At 40.1% G+C, this 22,266-nt stretch overlaps 1 protein-coding gene across 1 annotated transcript in view; it reads right to left on the reverse strand.

The window, feature by feature from the left end:
• The window catches only part of LEMD3 (LEM domain containing 3), a 63,804-nt gene extending 42,224 nt beyond the window's left edge, over positions 1-21,580 (reverse strand). Inside the window, 2 exon segments of the mRNA XM_037514051.2 lie at positions 20,009-21,304; positions 21,307-21,580. Of these exon segments, the coding sequence (XP_037369948.1) occupies positions 20,009-21,304; positions 21,307-21,541 (1,531 nt within the window). The 5' untranslated portion in view covers positions 21,542-21,580.
• Positions 21,581-22,266: the final 686 nt, after the last annotated feature.

A 22,266-nucleotide genomic window follows, 5' to 3' on the forward strand; every position in this document is an offset into this window, starting at 1 on the left:
TATTTGAGTCTTAAAAAGAAAACAAAAGTAATAAAACAGAATGAACTCTGGGAAAATACAACATTGATGAATCTCAAAAATAGTCTAAGTAAAGAAAGTGTCATACAGATATTCTACGAATCTACTTACATAAAGTTTTATTACAGGCAAAACAAATTCATGGTGAAAAAATCGAACAGTGATGGGATATTTACTAGGCATGAGGAAATTTTTGGAGGGGCAGATAATGTTCTGTATTTATAGGGATTTAAGTTACATAGCTGAATGCATTTGTTAAAACACATCTGATGTTACATCAAAGATTTATGCAATGACTGTCAAATTTTACCTCAAAATAAATAAATAAAAATCCATTTCACCTTAGTTAAAAATATGCATTAAGTATGTAAAAGTGAAGAATCCTATTGTTTCAACTTAATTCTGAAATAATTTTTTTTAAGATTTTTATTTATATATGCATATAAGAACTGGGATATAGACCAGAGGCGTAGGGGGTCAGAGGATTCACCAGAGACAGAGCGGGGAGCAGAACAGGCAGATCTACTGACGTACACTGCTAAGGGGAATAGCAGGTGAGAGAAAGGAGCGGTCTGCTGTGCCATTTGTGGCTTAGTTCCCTGGCCAGGAAGGCCCCCCTCAAAATAGATTTTTAAAAAAGAATGATGATAGGCAAACTAATAGATAAGATAAATAAAAAAACAAATACAAAAAATGCTAGAAATGTAGAATATGGGTGGCACATATATGAGTGTTTATAGCACAATTCTTTCAATTTTCTGCTTGAAATTTTTCAAAACAAAATGCTGGGGGAAAAGTATGAAAAACAAAAGTTTGTTGATGGTGCTAATTCCTATCAAAGAACTGGTGAAAGAACACTTCAATCCCTGTATACTGTATATAGAAGTCCCAATTTCAAAAGCTACAACATACCATACTTGGTCTCAAAATGCAAAAAGCAATCCTGAGAAAAATTGGAGTATCACAAAGCCTGACTTCAAGCTCTACTACAAAGCAACAATACTAAAAAATATGGTATTGGCATAAAAACAGATCACTGGAATGGAATGGAAAGCCCAGAAAAATCCATGAACATATGAGCACATTATCAATGACAAAGCAGCTATGAGCATGCAATAGGAAAAGGATAGTCTTTAACAAATGGTGCTGGAAAAATTGGAAAGTCACATGTAAAAGAACAAAGTTGGGGAGGTCTCCCTGGTGGCACAGGGGTTAAAGACAGTGCTATCAAACTATTGCCAGCCACTGCAGCATGAGTTCGATCCCCGCTCAGGGAGCTAACCCACACGGCACAGGAGACCTCTCTTGTCTCACCCTCCGCTCTCCTCAGCAGTGTATTTCAGTAGATCCACCTGTTCTGCTCCCTAGTCTCTCTGGTGAATCCTCTCACCCCCTGCACCTCTGGTCTTCACCCCAGTTCTTGTGTGCATAAACAAATCTTTAAAAAAAAAAAAAGGATAAAGTTGGATCACTTGCTAACCCCATGAATAAAAATAAATGAATTAAAGATTTAGATATATGACCTGCAGCAATAAAATAATAGGAGAAAACACTGGCGATATATTCCATGGTATAAACAATAAAAATGTTTTGGTGATTCCACCCCTATGCCAAGGAAACTAAAAATAATTGAAAATTATCTCACGTTAAAACACTTTTATACAGTGAAAGAAAATGTAAGATGATTTTAAAAAAACCCTATTGAATGGGAGAAAATATCTGCATGATCTATAATTTATGATGATTAATATCCAAATATTAAAAAACTCAATTTAAAAATAAAAAGCAATCAATTAATAACTGGACAGCATATATGAACAGACAGTTCACCAGAGGAGATATCCAGAAGGCCAACACACATGTAAAGAAAGGTTTAGCACTTCCAAAAAGAGAGATGCAGGTTAAAACCACCATGGTTAGATACCATTTCATGCCTAAAAACAGAAATGCAGTTATGATCCAGCAACCTCCCTCTTGAGATATATCCAAAGTATATGAAACACAAAAAACCCTTATGTTCCACAATATTCACAAGCAGCATTATTTATAATAGCTGGGTCACGGAAGCAGCCTAAATTCCATCAACAGACAATAGGATCAAGAAGATGTGTTACAGGCCTCCCCAGTGGTGCAGCGGTTGAGCGCTGGGTTGCGAAGCTGCCCACAGCCTCTGCAGCGCCGGTTCGATCCCCAGCCACCGGCGAGGGTCCCACATGGCACGCAGAACTCTCCTGCCGCCCGCTGCTCCCCTCAGCAGTGTACTTCGTCACTCTTCCTGTTCTGCTCTCCGCTCTGGCTCTGGTGAATTCTCTCACCCTCCCGCGCCTCTGACTGTACCCAGTGCTTGTATAAATAAATAAATAAATCTTTAAAAACAATTTTTTTTTGAGTGATCAGCTTTTTCAGTACTTTCACAGATTTCTTCATGAAAACTATCTTTACACAAACGCCAGTTATAAAGAATTATGCTACTGCACAGTGACAAGTGAATAGAAAAATAAAAGCAAGTCAACCCACAAAGGTTAGATATAAACCTATAAATAATACCAAGCATCTGTGCAACAGCTAACTTGGCACCCAAAAGAATCTATGCTAATATAATACTGTAATTTATTAAACATGGTGACAGCTCACTGGCCTAAGAGATTTTAAACACTAACTGTTACATACTGGAGACTGGCTACAACACTTCCTCAAGCTTACAGTGCCAAGAATACAAGTGAAATTGTATTATAACAAGGTCTGTTCTGAAAGAAATTGCCAAATGAGGATTTGGAGATCCAAAAGGGATCCAAAAGGGATCTGTGATATACTGCACAGTCTATCTCCTCTGCCATGCAAAAAAGCAACATATATTTCCCATACAAAAGGTCTTTTACTTAATAATATTCTTAATTACAAGTGACCAGAAATAATAAATGCTGCCACCAGTTTAGTTTTGTGTAGCAGAAAGACAACATGTAAAAAAGGAAACTGGGGTCTCCCTGGTGGCGCAAGGGGTTAAGACGCAACCTATGAAGCTAGCCACAGCCACTGCAGCACGAGTTCGATCCCCAGCCGGGGAATAACCCACATAGCATAGCAGACCTCTCCTGACTTGCCTGCTGCTCTCTTCAGCAGTGTTTCAGTCTATCTGCCTATTCTGTTCCCCACTCTGTCTCTGGTGAATCCTCTCACCCCCTGCATCTCTGGCCTGTACCCCAGTTCTTGTATGCATAAATAAATAAATCTTTAAAAAAAAAAAAAAAGGAAACTGAAGGTTGAAAAGGTACAATACAAGAAAAAGGTGAATGAAACTAAGAAAAAAAAAAAAGGAAATGATAGTAGTCCTCATTCCAGGATTCAAATGGAAACAAGGAACAAAGTTCTGACAAAAGGGAAACGAGCATGATCTATCTAGACAAAGCATGAAAAAACAAAACAAACATATAAACTGAATTTGCAGCTAAAATGAAAATCCCCATCACTGACTTAATGAGCAATGTGATGAACAATTACATCAAAATTACATCTTGAATTTTAGCTCTGGAAGAGACAAAACAGAAAAGTCACTTTAAGAAATAAAAAAATTTAAGTGTGTTATCACTAAGTCAAAAACAAAACCATTAAAAAAACAAAACATAAGCAGTTCTAACATGTAGTAAACTAGGCTAAACACTTGTTTTTGCTGGTTATAATGAATGGGATCTTAGAAGTAAAAACCATACTTCTACATGAACACACTGGACAGAAAATATACATACACTAGTATCACACCAAATTCTTACCTAATGGCTACTTCTAACTTCGACAATGTCTACTTGTAACTAAGGAAAATACGAATAAATATATGTGAATGAATAAAAAACAAATGATGCATGCAACTTCCCACAATCATTCTACTGGCTGTTAGAATCAGTAAGCATGTGCCCTAGACAAACTGATATGCTGTTCCTTCAACTGGTGTTTCCTTGTGGCTCTCTTACTGTGAATACTTCAAACATTATGATTCTAATGTTTAATGGTACTTAAGGACTTTTGATCTTACGGCTCTTAATGCTTTATCAGGTACTAAAATAAGTGTATTGTTATACTAGAGGGGGAAAAAACGGCCTTTTCAAGAGACTACAAAGCAGTCTCTAAGGTAGTGAAGAACCGTAGTACCAGTACTAGAGTTAATGAGAGAAAAATATTTATGTGTGATGTATGGTTTTTGAAGTCAGAGCATCAAAGCAAAAACTAAGTAAGCATGGTCAAAAAGCCACTGAAAAGTACCTTGGACTTGGGGCAGACACAACACCCCACCCAAGTCCAAGGTACTTTTCAGTGGCTTTTTGACCATGCTTACTTAGTTTTTGCTTTTATGCTCTGACTTCAAAAACCATACATTACACGTAAATATTTTTCTCTCATTAACTCTAGTACTATGGTTCTTCACTACCAAGCAGTTACTAATGAGCCTCCATATCTTTTATTGCACATTATAATCCTTACAAAAATTTTAAAGAATATGGGAGGTGTTTGCTTAAACAAAAACAAGCATCTAAACCAACTTAACAGAATATTACACTCCTACTTTTAAAAATGCATTTTGAAATGATAATCTGCCTACAACAAAATTCAGGCATGGGCACACCATAGAGTTCTCTCATTCTTTAACCAAAATATTATGGAATTTTTTAAAGGGTACTAAATATTTTCAAAGCAATTGGATGATAGTTTTATTCTTTTTCCCTCTTAGATGATACAGCATTAATGTAGTTTTTTTCATAGATTGAAAAAATTTAAATACATTCCAAAAAAATCCGCAAGTTGCTATAAGTCACACCTAACCTACTGAACATAACAGGTTAGCCTTGCCTACTTTAAATAAGCTCAGAATAATTATACTAGCCTGGAATTGGGCAAAAGCATCTAACAGTAGGTCTATTATAAGCAAAGTGGCAAACACCTCATGTAATTTATTGAATACTGCACTGAAACTAAGAATGTACGGTATCAGTTGCTTTACCCTTGTGATGGCGTGGCTGACTGGGAGCTGTGGCTCACTAACACTGCCCATTATCACAAAAGAGTATCATGAAAGAATATCACTAGCCAGAGCAAAAATATCAAAATTCAAAATTTGAAGTACAGTTTCTACTGAATAAGCACTGCTTTCACACCATCATAATGTCAAAAAATAGTAACTTAAAACTCATAAGACAGGGACCATCTATAAGATATAACTTTTCCTCTAAGTAATGCTTACTTTTGAAGTTATATCATTTATATGAATAAAAAGTATCTCCTCAACATTGAAAGACAGTGGGGTAAAATGGGGAAAAAAAAAAAAACCAACTCTGGAGCAAGGAATACAAACTCCAATATTTACCATGTGTGATCTTGGGGAACTCTCTGTAAAATGGGATGTTTTGTGACTACACATCAATGTAAGAGGGAAAAGGATTAATCTTAGCTTTTTCCTCTTTTCCTAATTCTAGCATAAATTTAAAAAGTAGACAGTATTTAGTTTATAAAATAAGACAAAATACTACCATTTCATCCCTATTTGTCTATGCCATGGAGCTACTGGGAAGAAATGGTAAGAGTTCTAAAAAATATCTGTGAGGGGCCTCCCTGGTGTGCAAGGGGTTAAGACGTAACCTATGAAGCTATCCACAGCCACTGGAGCACAAGTTTGATCCCAGACCAGGGAGGTGACCCACATGGCACAGCAGACCTCTCCTGACTCGCCTGCTGCTCCCCTCAGCAGTGTATTTCAGTCAATCTGCCTGTTCTGTTCCCACTCTGTCTCTGGTGAATCCTTTCACCCCCTACACCTCTGGCGCCTGTACCCCAGTTCTTGTATGCATAAATAAATAAATCTTAAAAAAAAATCTGTGGGGCAGGGAAATATAAAAGAGAAGACCTCAAAACAAGACTCTGCCAAAAACCTTGTATGGCGCCTGAATTTCTCAGTATCAAAACTTTCATGCCTCGGAACTAGAATTTGGGCTAATAAAGATACTGCATTTAAAGTACAATCACCGGGCCTCCCTGGTGGCGCAAGGGGTTAACCACCACACCATGAAGCAATCTGAAGCCTGAAGCCTCTGCAGCGGGAGTTCAATTGCCAGCCAGCCGGCCAGGGAGCATCACACATGGCACAACAGACCTCTCCTGTCTCACCCGCTGCTCCCCTCAGCAGTGTATTTCACTCAGTCTACCTGTTCTGTTCCCCACTGTCTCTGATGAATCCTCTCTCACACACACACACCCCCCCCCCACACCTCTGGCCTGTACCCCAGCTCTTGTATGCATAAATAAATAAATCTTTAAAAAATACAAATTTCTTTAAAAAAAAAAAGTACAATCACCTCTAGGAAGATTAAAGAACTTAGCAGTTGGTAGGTGGGTCAGTCATTTAAATTTACGACTGACCCCCTCCATCACTATGAAATCTTGAAAACAAATTCCAAAATGTAATCAATATATATAATTCCTTTTAAAAATTCAAAATTAAGGACTGTCCCCTTTTCCTTTTGGAAATAAACAACTTGTCTTTATGAGCAAACATTCTTTAGGGATCCAAATATAATTCAAATAAATTATATTCAAATTCATTAGATGTTGCTAAGTATATATCCACCATAAAATAACACCTTGTAAAATAACAGATTTTTTTTTTAAGTATTTATTTATTTATTTATTTGTTTGTTTATTTATACAAGCACTGGGTACAGTCAGAAGCGCGGGAGGGTGAGAGAATTCACCAGAGCCAGAGCGGAGAGCAGAGCAGGCAGAAGGACAGAAGCACACTGCTGAGGGGAGCAGCGGGCAGCAGGAGAGGTCTGCGAGCCATGTGGGATCCTCCTCCAGTGGCCGGGGAGCAGCCAGGGATGGAACCGGCGCTGCAGAGGCTGCGGGCAGCTTCGCAACCCAGCACTCAACCGCTGCGTCACCGGGGAGGCCCCAGATAATATTTAAAACTCAAAGAGCTAAGCAAAAAAAAGCTTCCCCAAATCTTTCTGAGTGAGGTACTGAAAGCATTAAAAATATTTTTTTTTCTGGTCATTCTGTTTTCATTTTTCTCAAAAGGAGCTGACCTTCTTATTTCACAGAGTTGTCATGTGCCAAAGTAAAAAAGTCACTTCTGCTTCCTACGTGAAAATTTGAAGAAGAAATGGTGAAAAGAATGTGAAGGAATAGACCAAATAAAAGGTGAGAATTTAGAGTATACCATTTAAGAAGCTTTTATACCTTAAAAAAAGGAGTAACAAAATCATAAGTAACTGCAGTGACTCAAAAATTGCTGAGCAGTGGCAGAATTAAATCTCATTTACCTATATGCCCTAAGTAAATGTCCACATTTTAAAACAGTGCAATAGAGAACAAGAAAAGGGATTTAGTGTCAGATTTAGTTTTTTTTTTTTAAATGTTTGCTTATTTATTTATTTATTTAAGCACTGGGCAGTCAGAAGCACGGGAGAGTGAGAGAATTCACCAGAGGCCAGAGCAGGGAGCAGAGCAGGCAGAAGGACCGAAGTACACTGCTGAGGGGAGCAGCAGGCAGTAGGAGAGGTCTGTGCGCCATGCGGGACCCTCCTCCGGTGGCTGGGGAGCAGCCGGGGATCAAACCGAACCGGCGCTGCAGAGGCTGCAGGCAGCTTTGCAACCCAGCGCTCAACCACTGCGCCACCGGGGAGGCCCGTGTCAGATTTAGTTTTAATTCCCTATTCTGCCAGATTACCTGTTGGACCTTAAACAAATCAATGTTTCTATACCTCACTATACTGATGAGAATAAAACCTCCATCAGAACCATAAGATTAGCTGAAAATATTACAGAAAACACAATGCATGGCACAATGTAAGATTCAAAATTTAGTAGCCATTAGATTTCATCAAACCAACAACTCAGGGCAGTCTAGACCTTTGTCGTCTGATAGAGTAGCCACTAGGCACATATGGGTTACTGAGGACTTGAAATGTGGCTAGTCTGAATTGAGTTAGGTCAGAGTATAAAACACTTACTGGATCTGAAGCTTTAGTACACAAAAACAATGTAACAAATATCAACACTTTTTATACTGCAAGTATGCGAACATACCAGTGGGTAAAAAATGATAATAATCTAGATATGTAGGGTTAAAGGTCTAAACATTATGTCTGATAAAATTATAAATACAAAATGGGATAAAAATGTCAGTATTTGCTTCATATGAATTATCTGATGATCCTAATGCATTTTAAATTCCGTGTAATGTAAGTAGCATAATCATAATATCCTGTTTATCAAAATCATTTTGTTATTTTATACCACCCAATCTCCTGACTACCCTAATTATTCCCTACTCATAGAGACACTTATCTTCCCACTTTACCAGCGAAAGTACTCATAGTACCTTACAAACTAGAACAGCATGTGACAGGCCATCCTTCTCTACCAGCTGCAGGTACTGTCTGTTCTTCAAACAATGTTAAGAACTTAACCCTAAGAAAAAGTTTTTCTGTCTCAAATTCACTGTTATTTGGATTAAAGCAATGGATACCATCTCTTGACTTTCCTATCAGCAATTCTACCTTCTGTGGTCAGTGAAGCTAAAATCTAGTTTCAAACTATTAAACTCATAACCTATCAAATTAATATAACTGCAAAAAGAAAAACTTTTTAAAGTCTTTTTTTTTTTTTTTAAAGATTCATTTATTTATTTATACAAGCACTGGGTACAGTCAGAAGCGCAGGAAGGTGAGAGAATTCACCACCAGAGCCAAAGCGGGGAACAGAACAGGCAGAATGACGAAGTACACTGCTGAGGGGAGCAGTGGATGCGGCAGGAGAGATCTGTCGAGCCATGTGGGACCCAGCGCTGCAAGGGATGTGGGCAGCTTCACAACCCAGCGCCCCAGCGCTCAACCACTGCAACCAGGGGAGGCCCAAAAAGAAAAACATTCTTTTTCAGTGCTTGGAGATAAGGTATGAAATAGGTAATGTAAAAAGATGACGCCTTTTATCTACACAGACAGTTTAAGAGAAAGGTTTTAAAATACTATTAAGGACTATAAATTTAACCAGCTCTTCCTTTATTTATTAACATTATTGACAGTACATGTCATAGTGAGTCTTGCTTAAATTAGACTACCATAGCTTACTATAGACTTTATAGAAGTCCTAACTTAGAGTATTAAAAATACACAGTTACCTAGGACTTCAAATTTCTCCAAAACATTTCCATGGACACTATCACATTAGTTTCCTAGAAGTCACTGGTTGAAAGTACAGCTGATTTTACTATTCCTGTATTTGACAGATGTAAAAACCAAGCCTCAGAGATTATGAATAAAAATATACCACTAGTAACATAATTTTCATAAGAAGCTACCACTTGTTTACCTTATATTTTAGGGGAGACTTCCAAAAGTTTAAGGTATACTTCATTTTTAAACTACTTATAAACCAAATTAAATATATTTTTGAACTTAGGTTAGAAATATCTCTTTGCATTAAGATCCCTTTTATTTACATAGAACAGTGCTCAGGCAGGTAAAGCTAATACAGAACAATTAATAGGCAAGTAGAAGGCAGCTTTAAAGCCTCAAAATTTTACTGAGGAATCATAAAAATATCTAATTTTTAAAGTATCTCTGAAATCATTAATTGCTTCACTCATACTGAAATAAATATAGAGAAAATACCTATAAAATTTATTTTTAAAAAGCAAAAAAGGGAGAACAAACATACTATTAAATGTCTTTACCTCTTATATCTTGAACAATGGAAAAAGTAAGTTTTAAAGTAGCGATTCACAATACTAATGATAAGGGACCGATCACAAAAATCTACAAAGAGCTGATGAGACTCAACAAAAACAAATGACCCAGTCAAAAAATGGGCAGAAGAGCTAAAAACAAACTTCTCCAAAGAGGAAATGCAAATGGCCAACAGGCATATGAAAAAATGTTCAACATCACTTGTAATCAGGGAAATGCAAATCAAAACTACAATGAGATACCATCTTACACCAGTGAGGATGGCACATATTAAAAAAATCTAGCAACAACAAATGTTGGCGAGGTTGTGGAGAAAAAGGAACTCTACTGCTAGTGGGAGTGCAAACTGGTGCAACCACAATGGAAAGCTGTGTGGCGATTCCTCAGTCTTTTAAAGATGGAGCTTCCATATGATCCAGCAATTCCACTCGTAGGTATTCACCCAAAGGACACAAAAACATTAATTAAAGGGCACCTGCACCCCTATGTTTACAGTAGCACTATTTACAATAGGTAAGCTATGGAAACAACCCAAATGCTCAAAAATAGATGACTGGATCAAGAAGAGGTGGTACATGTACAAAATGGAATATTACTCAGCAATCAAAATAGATAAACTCATGGGCCTCCCTGGTGGCACAAGGGGTTAAGCACCGCACTATGAAGCAATCCACAGCCTCTGCAGCATGAGTTCAATCCCCGGCCGGCCAGGGAGAAATCCACATGGTGTAGCAGCCCTCTCCTGTCTCACCCGCTGCTCCCCTCAGCAGTGTATTTCAGTCTGTCTGTTCTGTACCCCACTCTGTCTCTGGCAAGTCCTCTCACCCCCCACATTTCTGGCCTGTACCCCAGCTCTTGTATGCATAAATAAATATTAAAAAAAAAAAAAAACTCATGCCATTTGCAGGAACATGGATGGAGCTGGAAGGAATCATGCTCAGTGAAATAAGCCAGAAAGAAAAAGAAAAATACTGGATGGTCTCACTTATAGCAGGAATGCAGAGGATCCAAATAAGAGATCAGGGGGAAAAAAACTAATTATAATAAAGTAAAAATCAAAATCAACAGGCAACTATAAACCAGAGACATACTGCGGAGGGTGGAGAAGGGAGTAGGATCAAAACAAGAGTGGAAAGAGCAAAGGGGACCATGGTGATAGTTCACAGTGAATGGGTGGTGGGTATTTTATGGGGTCTATAACCAAGGAAAATGCATACATTGTACAAAAATGAAAAATGATGTAAAAAATTATTAAATAAATTTCAAAAACAAACAAAAAAATAAAGTGGTGATTCAAATCAGAGGGCCATTTTCCCTACTTGAGGCTGTGCAAATCTTTTAAAAACTAGAAACTGTAGTCACATCTTATTGTTTTACATACTGTGTCATAGTTTGTGTGATAATCCCCCAATATATTAATAACTTAGTCTAAAATTTTAAATAAGGATAGTTCCACATAATTCCAAATTGTTGAGTGAATATAAATTTGTAGTGACTTGTCCTAAAGTTACTTGATTTCAGATTATTTCTGGCACTTCTAGGACTTTATGCATTAATCTACTTTACCCACGCATATAGAGACAGCCTTCACAGTTTTCTGGGTAACAATACTACAGAACACATACAAAATACTTATATATTTACATATATTAAAAGCAATTTAGCAGGAAAAAAAAATGCAATTTAACAGAGTGCTTATCAGTCACTGTCTCCAAACACTGCCTCTGCACTTACTAGTTACATGACCCTGGCAAATTACTTTTCTTCGCCATGCCTTAGTCTCTTGATCTGTGAAATGTGATAAACACTTAACCAATGATGATTACATAACACCTGAAATTGTTTAGATCAGCACCTGCCAAAAAGTGCCACCTAAAGGTTAGATGCTACTGTTATTACTATGTGTCATACACTGAGCCAAGTACCTTTCACTTATTTCATTCAGTTCTCACTTGTCTCTATTTCACAGATGAGGGCATTGAGTTTATGGTGATTCAGCAACTGCCTTTACTTAAAAAAAAAAAAAAAAGTACGTGCATGGGCCACCATTCAAAGCCAGGGGAGCATCTTTTTTTTTTTTTTAAGACACTTTTTTGTTTTTTTTTTTTAAAGATTTATTTATTTATTTTATACAAGAACTGGGGTACAGGCCAGATGAGCGGGAGGGTGAGAGGATTCACCAGAGACTGAGTAGGGAACAGAACAGGCAGACTGACGAAATACACTGCTGAGGGGAGCAGCGGGCTGCAGGAGAGGTCTGCGCACCATGTGGGACCCTCGCCAGTGGCCAGGGCTCGAACCCGTGCTGCAGAGGCTGTGGAGAGCTTCACAACCTAGCGCTCAACCACTGCACCACCGGGGAGGCCCCACTTTTTTTTTTTTTTAAGATTTCTTTCTTTATACAAGAACCGGGGTATGGGCCAAATGCACGGGAGGGTGAGGGGATTCACCGGAGACAGAGTGGGGAACACTGGCAGACTGATGAAACACACTGCTGAGGGGAGCAGTGGGCGAGACAGGAGAGGTCTGCTTCGCCATGTGGGATTTTCACCAGCCGGCGGGGATGGAACCTGCGCTGCAGAGGCCGTGGACAGCCTCACAGCGCAGCGCTCAACCGCCTGAGCCACCAGGGAGGCCCAGGGGTGTACCTTAACAATGCAAGTTATAGTATATAAACCAATGTTTCCTCATACTAAGCTACAAGGATATACTCTTGGGAAATTCACAAGCTTTCACTCTAATAATTATTTTAATTTAGTCTAGAAATAATTCTCAAATAAATAACATTTTCACAGATTTTAATTTTTTTAATCAAACTTGGATATATAAACCCCTGGGGCTCCCAAGAATATTTTTAGAGGTTGATGATTTTTTTTTCTGCTTACATTGTAATCAACTTTGAAAAACTTCAAACATAAATCTGTTTTCATTCTTTAAGAATGAAGGCAACAACTATTTTTCAAAATCTTTACCGCCTATAATCAATACAGATACCAAGTTTTGAACTTTTTGGTTAGTCTATTTACTTGAAAAAGTAAAAATATATTTGAAAAAACTATGGTACCTCTTTGTAATATTTACTCGTATCTCTAAAATCACATTTAAAAAAACCCACAAAAGTTAAAAGTATTTTTATTCCTTCAGTAAATAGTACTAGTAGTATTCACATCAAAGTGAGTCTCTCACCTTTAATCCACTTATGTAACAGCCTACAGAATATTTCCACTTGAAAAAGTCAAGCAATAGCTCCAGTTAAACCCATTTTTCCTATATTACTTTTCCCCAAACACAATCCCTTTTCAACTCTCATTCCTGTCAACAGATCTCCATTCCCTCAGTCATCCAGGCTAAGACCACAGAATAATCTTTGACTAAACAGTCACTAAGTATTATATATCCTTTTCAAACAGATTCTCTCACTCACAGAACCTACTTCATCCCCACAGTTACCAGCCTCCTTCAGGTTTTCAGCATACTATTTGTAGTCCCTATCACCCCACTCTTTCTTTCTAATACGGTTACTCCATCATTTATACTGTCATCAGTTTATCCTTCTTAAAAGATCAATTTGATCATACTAGTCCTCTGCTTCAAAACTTTCATGAATTCCCACTGTTGTACCTAATCAGTAGTTAGAATCAGGGCCTTCAATGATTTGAGACTGATCCAGATCACAGTGAATTTCTTCCCTTTCATAAAAACGTCGCACTTGTCATATAATATCCTGACATGTGACCATTTAACCAACAAGTACTAACTGAATAATTTATTTGCCCCAAGGATATTAATATGACTTACTATACTAACTTACTATACAACAACACTAAACACTATATATATATCTATATATATCTATATATATATCTATATAGATATATATAGAAATTTATATATAGATATCTCACCTCAGATGTGCTTAAAGGTATTACCTTTCATTTTTAATGACACAAATGGATTATATAAAAAAGTCAGAGTTAAGAGATTCAAACACAGACCTGAGTGAAAAGCCTGTGCCCTTGAACTCAGTAAATTCAATTTAATTCAGTTCTTGTTAAAGAAATAGTACCTCAAGGAGCTGTAATCTACCTAGCACAATGACATACATGTTATAATGTGCTGTAATAAATGCTATGAAGGATGCATAATATGATCTTATTTCAGCAGAGAATGATGGGCCAAACTGTACAGATAGAGAGCAAGAGAGGATATCCAGAGATGGCACTTTTAAGAATGAAGAGCGGTTAGAGAAGACAGAGGAAGAAACAGTATTACCAAAGAAAGTAATAACATATGCAAAGGCATAAAAGCATAAAATTTCATGACTTATTCAGCGAAAAACAAGTAGTCTTACAGAAAGCTCCAATGTTCCACAAAATAAAGTGTGATGAGAAGAAATAGTAGAAAATGAAGCTATAAAGAGCAGGGATGATCAGATCATGAATAGGCTAGCCAAGGAATTTAGATTTTATCCAATATGTAAGGAAAAACCATGAAGTCATTTGAAGCAAGAGTGTGAATTAGCACATTTTTGTTTTAGAACTACTGATCAGACACTGAAAAATGGACTGAAAGAGAGTCTAGAAGCTGGAGCACTTGTTAGTTCAGGCAAGAAACTATGTTAGTATAGTAGTGATGGAAAGAAATAGACTGATTAAAAAGATATGAAGGAGGCAGAAACAGGATTTGGGCTACCTATTAGACTGAAGTTTGAGATTTGGTAGGACGATAAAGGAAAGTAAGGAATCTTGCCAAAGTCCAGGTTTCAAGCTTAAGTTCTGGGTGGACAGATACAGCATTAATTAAAACAGGGAACACAGGGAGAGAAACAAGGTAAAGAAAGGTAAGTACACAGTAGGGCCTCCCTGGTGGCTTAGGCTAAGGCTCAGCACCACCACAAGCACAGACTCCCTGGCCAGGGAGCTAACTAACCCACATGGCACAGTAGACTGCTTCTATCTCACCCACTGCTTCCCTTAGCAGTGTATTTCAGCAGAACTGCCTGTTCTGCTCCTCACTCTGTCTCTGGTGAATCCTCTCACCCTCTGCACCACTGGCCCACATCCCACTTCTATGCAAAAATTAATAAATCTTAAAAAAAAAAAAAGGTAAGTACACAGTATTGGTATCTCTGATCCACTTGTTAGAAATTGTCTAAGATTACCCCATCCAATATTAGAATGATATTTGACATGGGCTAGTAGATTCTTTTTTGAGTCCAAGAATTGTATAATCATTAATTTATATGGACAGTTTTGTATCAGCATTCCCAACCCCCTCAAAAAACCGACAGCATCATACCAAATAGGAACGTTCTACTTTTGAACAGCAGGGAAAACCTGTAAGCAAACAGGTAAATCTAGATTTCAGGAACGTGATCTACGGTGAAAATAAAAAACTGACAAGGGCATTCATCAGGAGTGGATGAATCTGTCTAAGGAAATTGTACAAAAGGATAAAGTCAAAGGTAATAGTTTCAGAGATCACCCATGTTTAAAAGGTAGGAAGACAGGAGTAAATAAAAACAGAGTGGTGATACAGAAGTTTCGAAAAAAGAAGGAGCTGAAAATAGACATACAAGAAGCAAGAAGAAAACCAAATTTCCATGATGAAAGGAAAAATACAGCAAGACACATACTAGTAAAGCTCCCAAGAATCCAAGACAGACGTTTCGAAAAAAGTGTTTCATGAAGAATGGAGCTATCAATGTATTGAATGTACCAGAGAACTAAAGATAAAAACTTTAAAGTCTTGGGCCTCCTCGGTGGCACAGTGGGTTGAGCACAGCGCTGTGAAGCTGTCCACAGCCTCTGCAGCGTGGGTTCGATTCCTGGCCAACCAGGGAGATACCCACATGGCGTGGCAGACCTCTCCTGTCTCGCCCGCTGCGCCCCTCAGCAGTGTTTTCGGTTGTCTGCCTGTTCTGCTCCCCTCTCTGTCTCTGGTGAATTCTCTCACCCTCCTGCGTCTCTGACCTGTACCCCAGTTCTTGTATAAATAAATAAATAAATCTTAAAAAAAACTTTAAATAGTCTTTCTTGAATTTGGCAGTTGAGTAATTGGTGGCAGAGACATTACAAAGGAATGGATGGTAAAGAAAACAAAACTAGACAGGGGTTGAGTGAATGGCTGAAAAGAGTAATGAATAGCTACAGAATAGAGGGATGAAGAACATTTTCAAGATGGCAGAGACGGGTAAGGAAGGAGTGGAAAGTGAGATTTTAAAGTTATGCCTTTGTACTTATACTTCATAGATTGAAAGTTGCCCATGATGCAAGGTCACATGAAAAAACAGCTGCAGAATGCTAGTAGGATGTTACTTAAAATTCAGACTCTTTACTATGGCCCTCAAGGACTTTAAGTCCTTTATGATTTGGCTCTGCCTACTTCTTACTTCTGACTTCATCATATGCAATTCTCCCCCTACTTTACTATGTCCCAAACAGACCATCATTCTATTCCAACACTTCAATATGCCAGGCTATTTCGTGCTCTGGGATTTTGCACTTCCTGTTACTTCTGCCTAGAATGCTTTTCGTCCTTTCAATGTTCCTTCAAGACATTTGGCTCTCAATTCAAACATCACCTCCTTAAAAGGTGAGCCCACCTTGTATGTGATACTGCATACCACTTCATCCCAGTTCCCAAAAGTTACTAATATGATCGTGTATTAGCTACTGTCCCTATCTAAAATTATTTACCTGTTCATTTTCCCTGCTAAAATGTAAGCTCCATAAACAAAATATTTCCTCTCATTCACAATATATTCCTGATACTTAATGTATTGTATAAAACACAGAAATCACCTTATCATTGAATAAAAGTGTATATACACATACACATGAATGTGCTGTTACATGAAAAACATTAAGAAATTACTTAGTATTTGAGTTAATTTCTACCAGGGTTGAGCGTGAGACTATAGGAGGAAAGGTATAAAATCCCTATGTATCTTTTACTTTATAGGCCTCTGTTCAAATTTTCTACAGAAATCATCTTTAACTTCTTTTTTAGATTTATTTATTCATGCATACAAGAACCAGGGTACAGGCCAGATGCAAGGGAGGGTGAGAGGATTCACCAGAGACAGAGCAGTGAACAGAATAGGCAGACTGACTGAAATACACTGCTGAAGGGAGAAGCAGGTGAGACAGGAGGGGTCTGCCGCACCATGTGGGATTCTCGCCAGAGGTTGGGATTGAACCCACACTGCAGAGGCTGTGGACGAATTCACAGCACTGCGCTCAACCGCTTTCGCCACCAGGGGAGGCCCAGGAATCATCTTTTGTAATTGAAAAATAAATTTTAAATAGTGATCACATGAGCCAAAGATAGTCAGTCTATTCTGCCACTATTTTCTTTTTGTGGACTGTCATGATAAATCTGATTGCAGGCTAACCAACCCTTGAGCTGGTTGAGTAGGACAGTTCAAAATCATAATCTTAAATGTTGAAGCTAAAAGTAACTTAAGATCACCCTAAATCCAGCCTCCTTGTTTTATAGAAGAAATGGAGCTCAGAGTAATTTAATCAATCAAAATTTAATTAATAAAACTACGGTAATGATGAAAAATTTCTGAAGACCAAATGATTAAGAACTACTTCAAAGGTTAACCTAATATAACTTACAGGTGACTTAAATGATAACTAATAAAAGCTTGCTGTTGCTTACTGTCACGTATAACCTACAATCTTCTGGTAAAATTATTACTCAAACCTATTTCCTTCAGCACACTACTTGGCCAATGAAGCATCAGTTAACCACTATAATAAATACAGGGAGTGAAAATTATTCACCGTTAGGTATGCAGACTAAATGAACTAGCAGGCACTTTCTTCTACTAGGATATACAGTAAGTCACGTATATAAAACATTTGAGGATTCATTACATTTTCAGAGAAATTTCTATCAATTTCTACAATATGCATTTAATGGAATGTAAAGAAATTAAATGTTGAAAAGGTAAGATACACACTGCTAAATATCATTTACAGAACCAATTTAATTATATATATATATATACACTAGAGTTTACCAGGAATACAACATTTTGCCGAAACTTTTAAATAATACCATCTTTTGTCTATTTAACAAACTATTTCGTTTGGTTCTCAACAATAACCTCACAGACAACAGGAATTATTAGTCCCATTATCATATGAGAATTGAGACTTAGAAGTATCTGTCTGAGATCCTAGGATTACAAATCCTGGGACCCAGATCCTCTATCTCTTAGCCTTTGTTCTCTCCATCACACAGGCTAGCTCACATTTACCATTTATTGAAATGCAAAACACTACCATTTACTTCCTTTCATATTAGTGGGGCAGACCTGACCATTTTTACTTTACTTCATTTGAAAGTTACTACCAAGATAAGTAACTAATATTTTCTTGCCATTAAGGAGAAAGATGTGAAAGTGACCTTGAAAACCGTGCTCCTCAGTAATTCTACATGAAATCCTACCAAATATTCAATTATGTTGTATTAATAAAGGCAGTCTCGTATCTAGAAAGCTCTCTATAAATGTAGAGAGTAGTGTTAAGAAAGTAGTATTAAGAAAATGGGCTTTATTTGAAAAAAACCTGAAATCAAATCTGAGTCCTATCAGTCACGAACTGTTCAACATTGGGCACCATCTTTCAGCTTCCTTGAGTCTCATGCTCCTTTCCTACAAACTGAGAATAGCTCAACTACAAACCAGCCTTTGTGGGTTGGTGGGAAGAGCCAATGAGATAATACGCATAAAGCACTTAGCTCTTAAAAAAGGGCCATGTCACAGAGCTGGTGTTCTGGTAGAAAGATATCATTTAGGAGAACTTTCCCAATTTCACTTCTAGCGTTACCTTCTTTCTTTCTTTCCTTTTTTCTTTTTCCTCACAAATAACCGGGACGGAACACAACATAACACTCTTGCTCTCAGGAATCCAATTAAAGTAAGTGCTGGACTTCATTATTCTTCAAACCCTTCTAATCAAATAAAACAGTAATAATCTATTATTTGACTTTCTTAGACTTGGTTATATCCAAATCAAAAATTACCCCACTTTGATTTCTCTTTATGAATCTGGTAACTGCATCACTCACTATTTTGAAACAAAACTAACATAATACGCCAATTTTATTAAGTACAAACCACGATATTGTAAATTCATGATGCATGAAAAGAAAACTTTGGGGGGACTAGGGAGGGGAAGCTAACACTGAGAAGTCACCTTCTTTTAATCTCTGCAAGCATCATTCTGGTATTGGCATCAATTACAATAGACTAAGCAGTTCAAACTCTGGTTCACTCCTCCTCCTCCTCCTCAGTGCTCTTATCACTCTAACCTACAGGAAGAGACTCTTACTCAACCCAAGACCTTTCTGTACTCTCTGCCCAGAATGCGCTCCAGTCTTGCTGTGTCTCCACCTCCTGCTTCATCCCTCACATCTGAAATAGTACCTCCCACCATGCACTCTAAAGTAGTATTCACCAATGACTGCATCCTTTTCTTCTTCTTAGAACACACAACCATCTATCTTCATCTTCCTGTGTTGAAGGGCAGGGATACTTTAGATTTAACACTACTGTATTCTGGGTGCTCAGCTGGGCAGAGGATGGTGGTCTTGTGATGAATGAACACACCTGTCTACTGTCATTTAAATGGCAGGGCATGCAAATCAATCCGGATAAACCTGAGGGCAAGGACCTGCACTGCCCTACAGCTAAATTTTTCACTGGGAGGGGAGGCTTTGAGCTGGGAACTCAAATTGTGCATTCCTGGTTTCCATATTCATTCACTTTTTTAAAAATTGCAGAAATACCTACAGGGGCACTTAATACTATAAATTATTTAACCAGAACTTCAGGAGAGCTTACATATCAATTTGAAAAATCAGTGCATGCCTGATGCCCCTTAACAATCCAAATACTTCCAACTATTAACTGGCATCTGCATCTCAGGCTAGGAGAAAATTTAAGTCACACACATAAAAGCATTTCACTAACAGATGTACTATTTTGGGTTTTTATAAGACGTACTGACTTCCCCAATTTATCACACAGAAAGAATTAAAAACCAGCCACGCGATTATCATTTTGATAATGATACCAATGATCTTTCATAACGAAAGACAAAAACACCCACGCTGTTGCACTTCGCTGTTTTTCGCCATGTTCTTGTAGGTAGAAGTCAACTCAAGTGAAATGCCAAGTGCGATTCAAGCAGACCATTCACAAAATTCCCTTTGTTGCCTTACCCACAGGGTTTAATACTTACTGCTGAGTCCTCCATCCTCAGGTACTCCAGTCCCTCTCATTCCCAGGTAAGTCAGCCCCAATATTAGGAAAAATAAGCAGGCAGCAGTTAAGAGAAACATGGACAAGTAGTGGGCACTGAAACCCCCTGTCGGGGACACCTCCTCCCGTTTAAATTGCTGGAGAAGTTCCTCCTCGGGTTCGGAAAGCTTCGGTTTGCTGTAGGTGTTTTTCAGGTAGGTGTGATTGGAGCCCGTATGATTGGAGTGATTGATCCTGAGTGAACTGGAGGCGGCCACCGGCGCACCGGGGGGGAGACTGTTGGCAAAAATTCTGGGGGAGTCCACACTGAAGGCCCCGCCGCCGATATGATTGTTAGTTTTAAGAAGGGAGCCCGTGGAAGAATCCAGGCTTGAGTCCAAGTCAGTCAGCGGCGGGGGCAGGAGAGGGGCCAGTTTCTTAGTGCTCAGTCGGTATCTAGGAATGGGGCTGGAGTCCGGCTGATCACACCCTCCTCCCTGCTCCGCCGCCGCCTCTTCGAGGTTTCGGCTCCTGTCTAGACTCCCGGCAGCCGCCGCCCTGTCATTCATCGCGAGTCCTCCCCCTCCCGGCACCGAGGTCTCCAGGCGGCTGCCGGCAGATTTCGCAGTCAGCGGGGAGAGAGGCTTACTGTGGCTCCGTCTGGGCCGGTGCCGGGAGAGGGAGTCGTCCTTCAATACCTGCCGGGGGGAGGCCACGTCGTCGCCCTCCTCTTCCTCGGAGTCGGAGTAGTTTTCGCGGCAGCTGTAGGGGAGAAGCCGGCTGCCGTTCACGGTCCGGCTCGGCCACAGCGGCTCCTCCGCCTCCGGCTCCTTGTCCTCAATGTCTTCGCCCTCCTCGTCTTCGCCCTCCGCCGCTCCATCTTTGCCCGACGGGGTCTGCAGCTCGGGAGCCGCCGGCCTCCGGGCCCCCCACCACGAGTGGGGCTTCCTTCGCTCGGCCGAGTTGCTGTTAGTCACCTCGCTGGCGACCAGGGGCGCCGACAGCGGTTTGAGCCCGCGGAACTGGAGCGAAGCCCGGTCCTTCCTCCCGCCCGCGCCGCCGCCGGCGCCGGCCTGGTCCCGGGGACTGGCCTCCACGTCCGACTCGTCCGAGCTGAAGCCCAGCAGCACTTTGCTGCCAGCCGTGGGGGCGGCGGAGGCACCCCCCGGCCCTCCCAAGGGGCTCTCCGGGCCCGAGGCCGACATTCGGCCCAGGCCCCCAGGAGTCCGTAAGTAGGAGAGGTCGCCCGAGACCGGCCGGACCCCCATCCCCACGGCCGCCGCCGCCGCCGGTCCGCGGCCACGACCGTGGCGGCTGCCGTGTTATTGTTATTACTGTTCCGCGTCTTGTTGCCGCGGCCCCCGGGCCGGTGCTGCTGCTGCTGCTCTTCCTCTCGAAGCTTCTTCAGCTTCTTGAGGTAGACGGGGCGGGTGCTCTCCGTCACCGGGCCGGGAGACAGGCCGTAACGGCGCAGCTGAGAGAAAAGCTCCTCATCCGAGAGCTGCTGAGGCGCCGAAGCCGCTGCCGCCGCCATTTTCTCTCCAGGGTGTTTTACAAGCTCCGCGCTACCGGAAGTGACGCGCGCCCTAGACCCTGAACTAGACCGGGCTGCGTCGCCCTCGCAGCGCCACGGGCGCCCGGGCCAATGGGAGGCGCGGGAGGAGCTCACCTGAGCGGGAAAGGCCACCTGAGCGCCGCGCGGCTCCCGCAGCGGAGGGGTTTTCTGCGCGCTCGGCCCCGGGTGCCGGCGCCTTCGCCCCTTGCTCTCTGCGGCGCTCGGCGCTGGGCTCTGTCTGTCCGAGGGCTGTTCTTGGGCGCTCCCTCTGGCTAAGCCGCACCTTGACCTCTTCGACCCAAATTCCTGCCCAAATTTCTTCAAGGAACTCTACTTTGGAGTTCACGGCTTTAGTTTTCTTTCTATACAGATCCCCGCTGCGGAGGGGAACCTCCAAAGACTGAAAGAAACTTCGATGGCCGGGCTAGATTGGCAGTTTCCTTATCGGACTCCAGGTTCTGCCTTTTCACTTTGTCTTTCCAGTTGACTTACAAATAAAATGAAAGAAAAGGAAAGTGAGTTTCTTTCGCTGTTCCTTTTAACAAGGAGAAGAGATGAAGTGGATCTGTCACTGTACAATGAGTAATGGCTAGTCATGGCTTAGTTTTTTGTAAGGCATTATCATTTTTTTTTTTACTTCTTAAAATCTGAAATCTGATGACCCCAATAGGTTGTCTTTTTTTGGTTTAAACCTTGTTTGCTTT

This window comes from Talpa occidentalis, unplaced genomic scaffold (assembly GCF_014898055.3).
Source record: "Talpa occidentalis isolate TD23 unplaced genomic scaffold, MPIMG_talOcc4v2.1 talOcc4.16, whole genome shotgun sequence".
Lineage (NCBI taxonomy): Eukaryota > Metazoa > Chordata > Mammalia > Eulipotyphla > Talpidae > Talpa > Talpa occidentalis.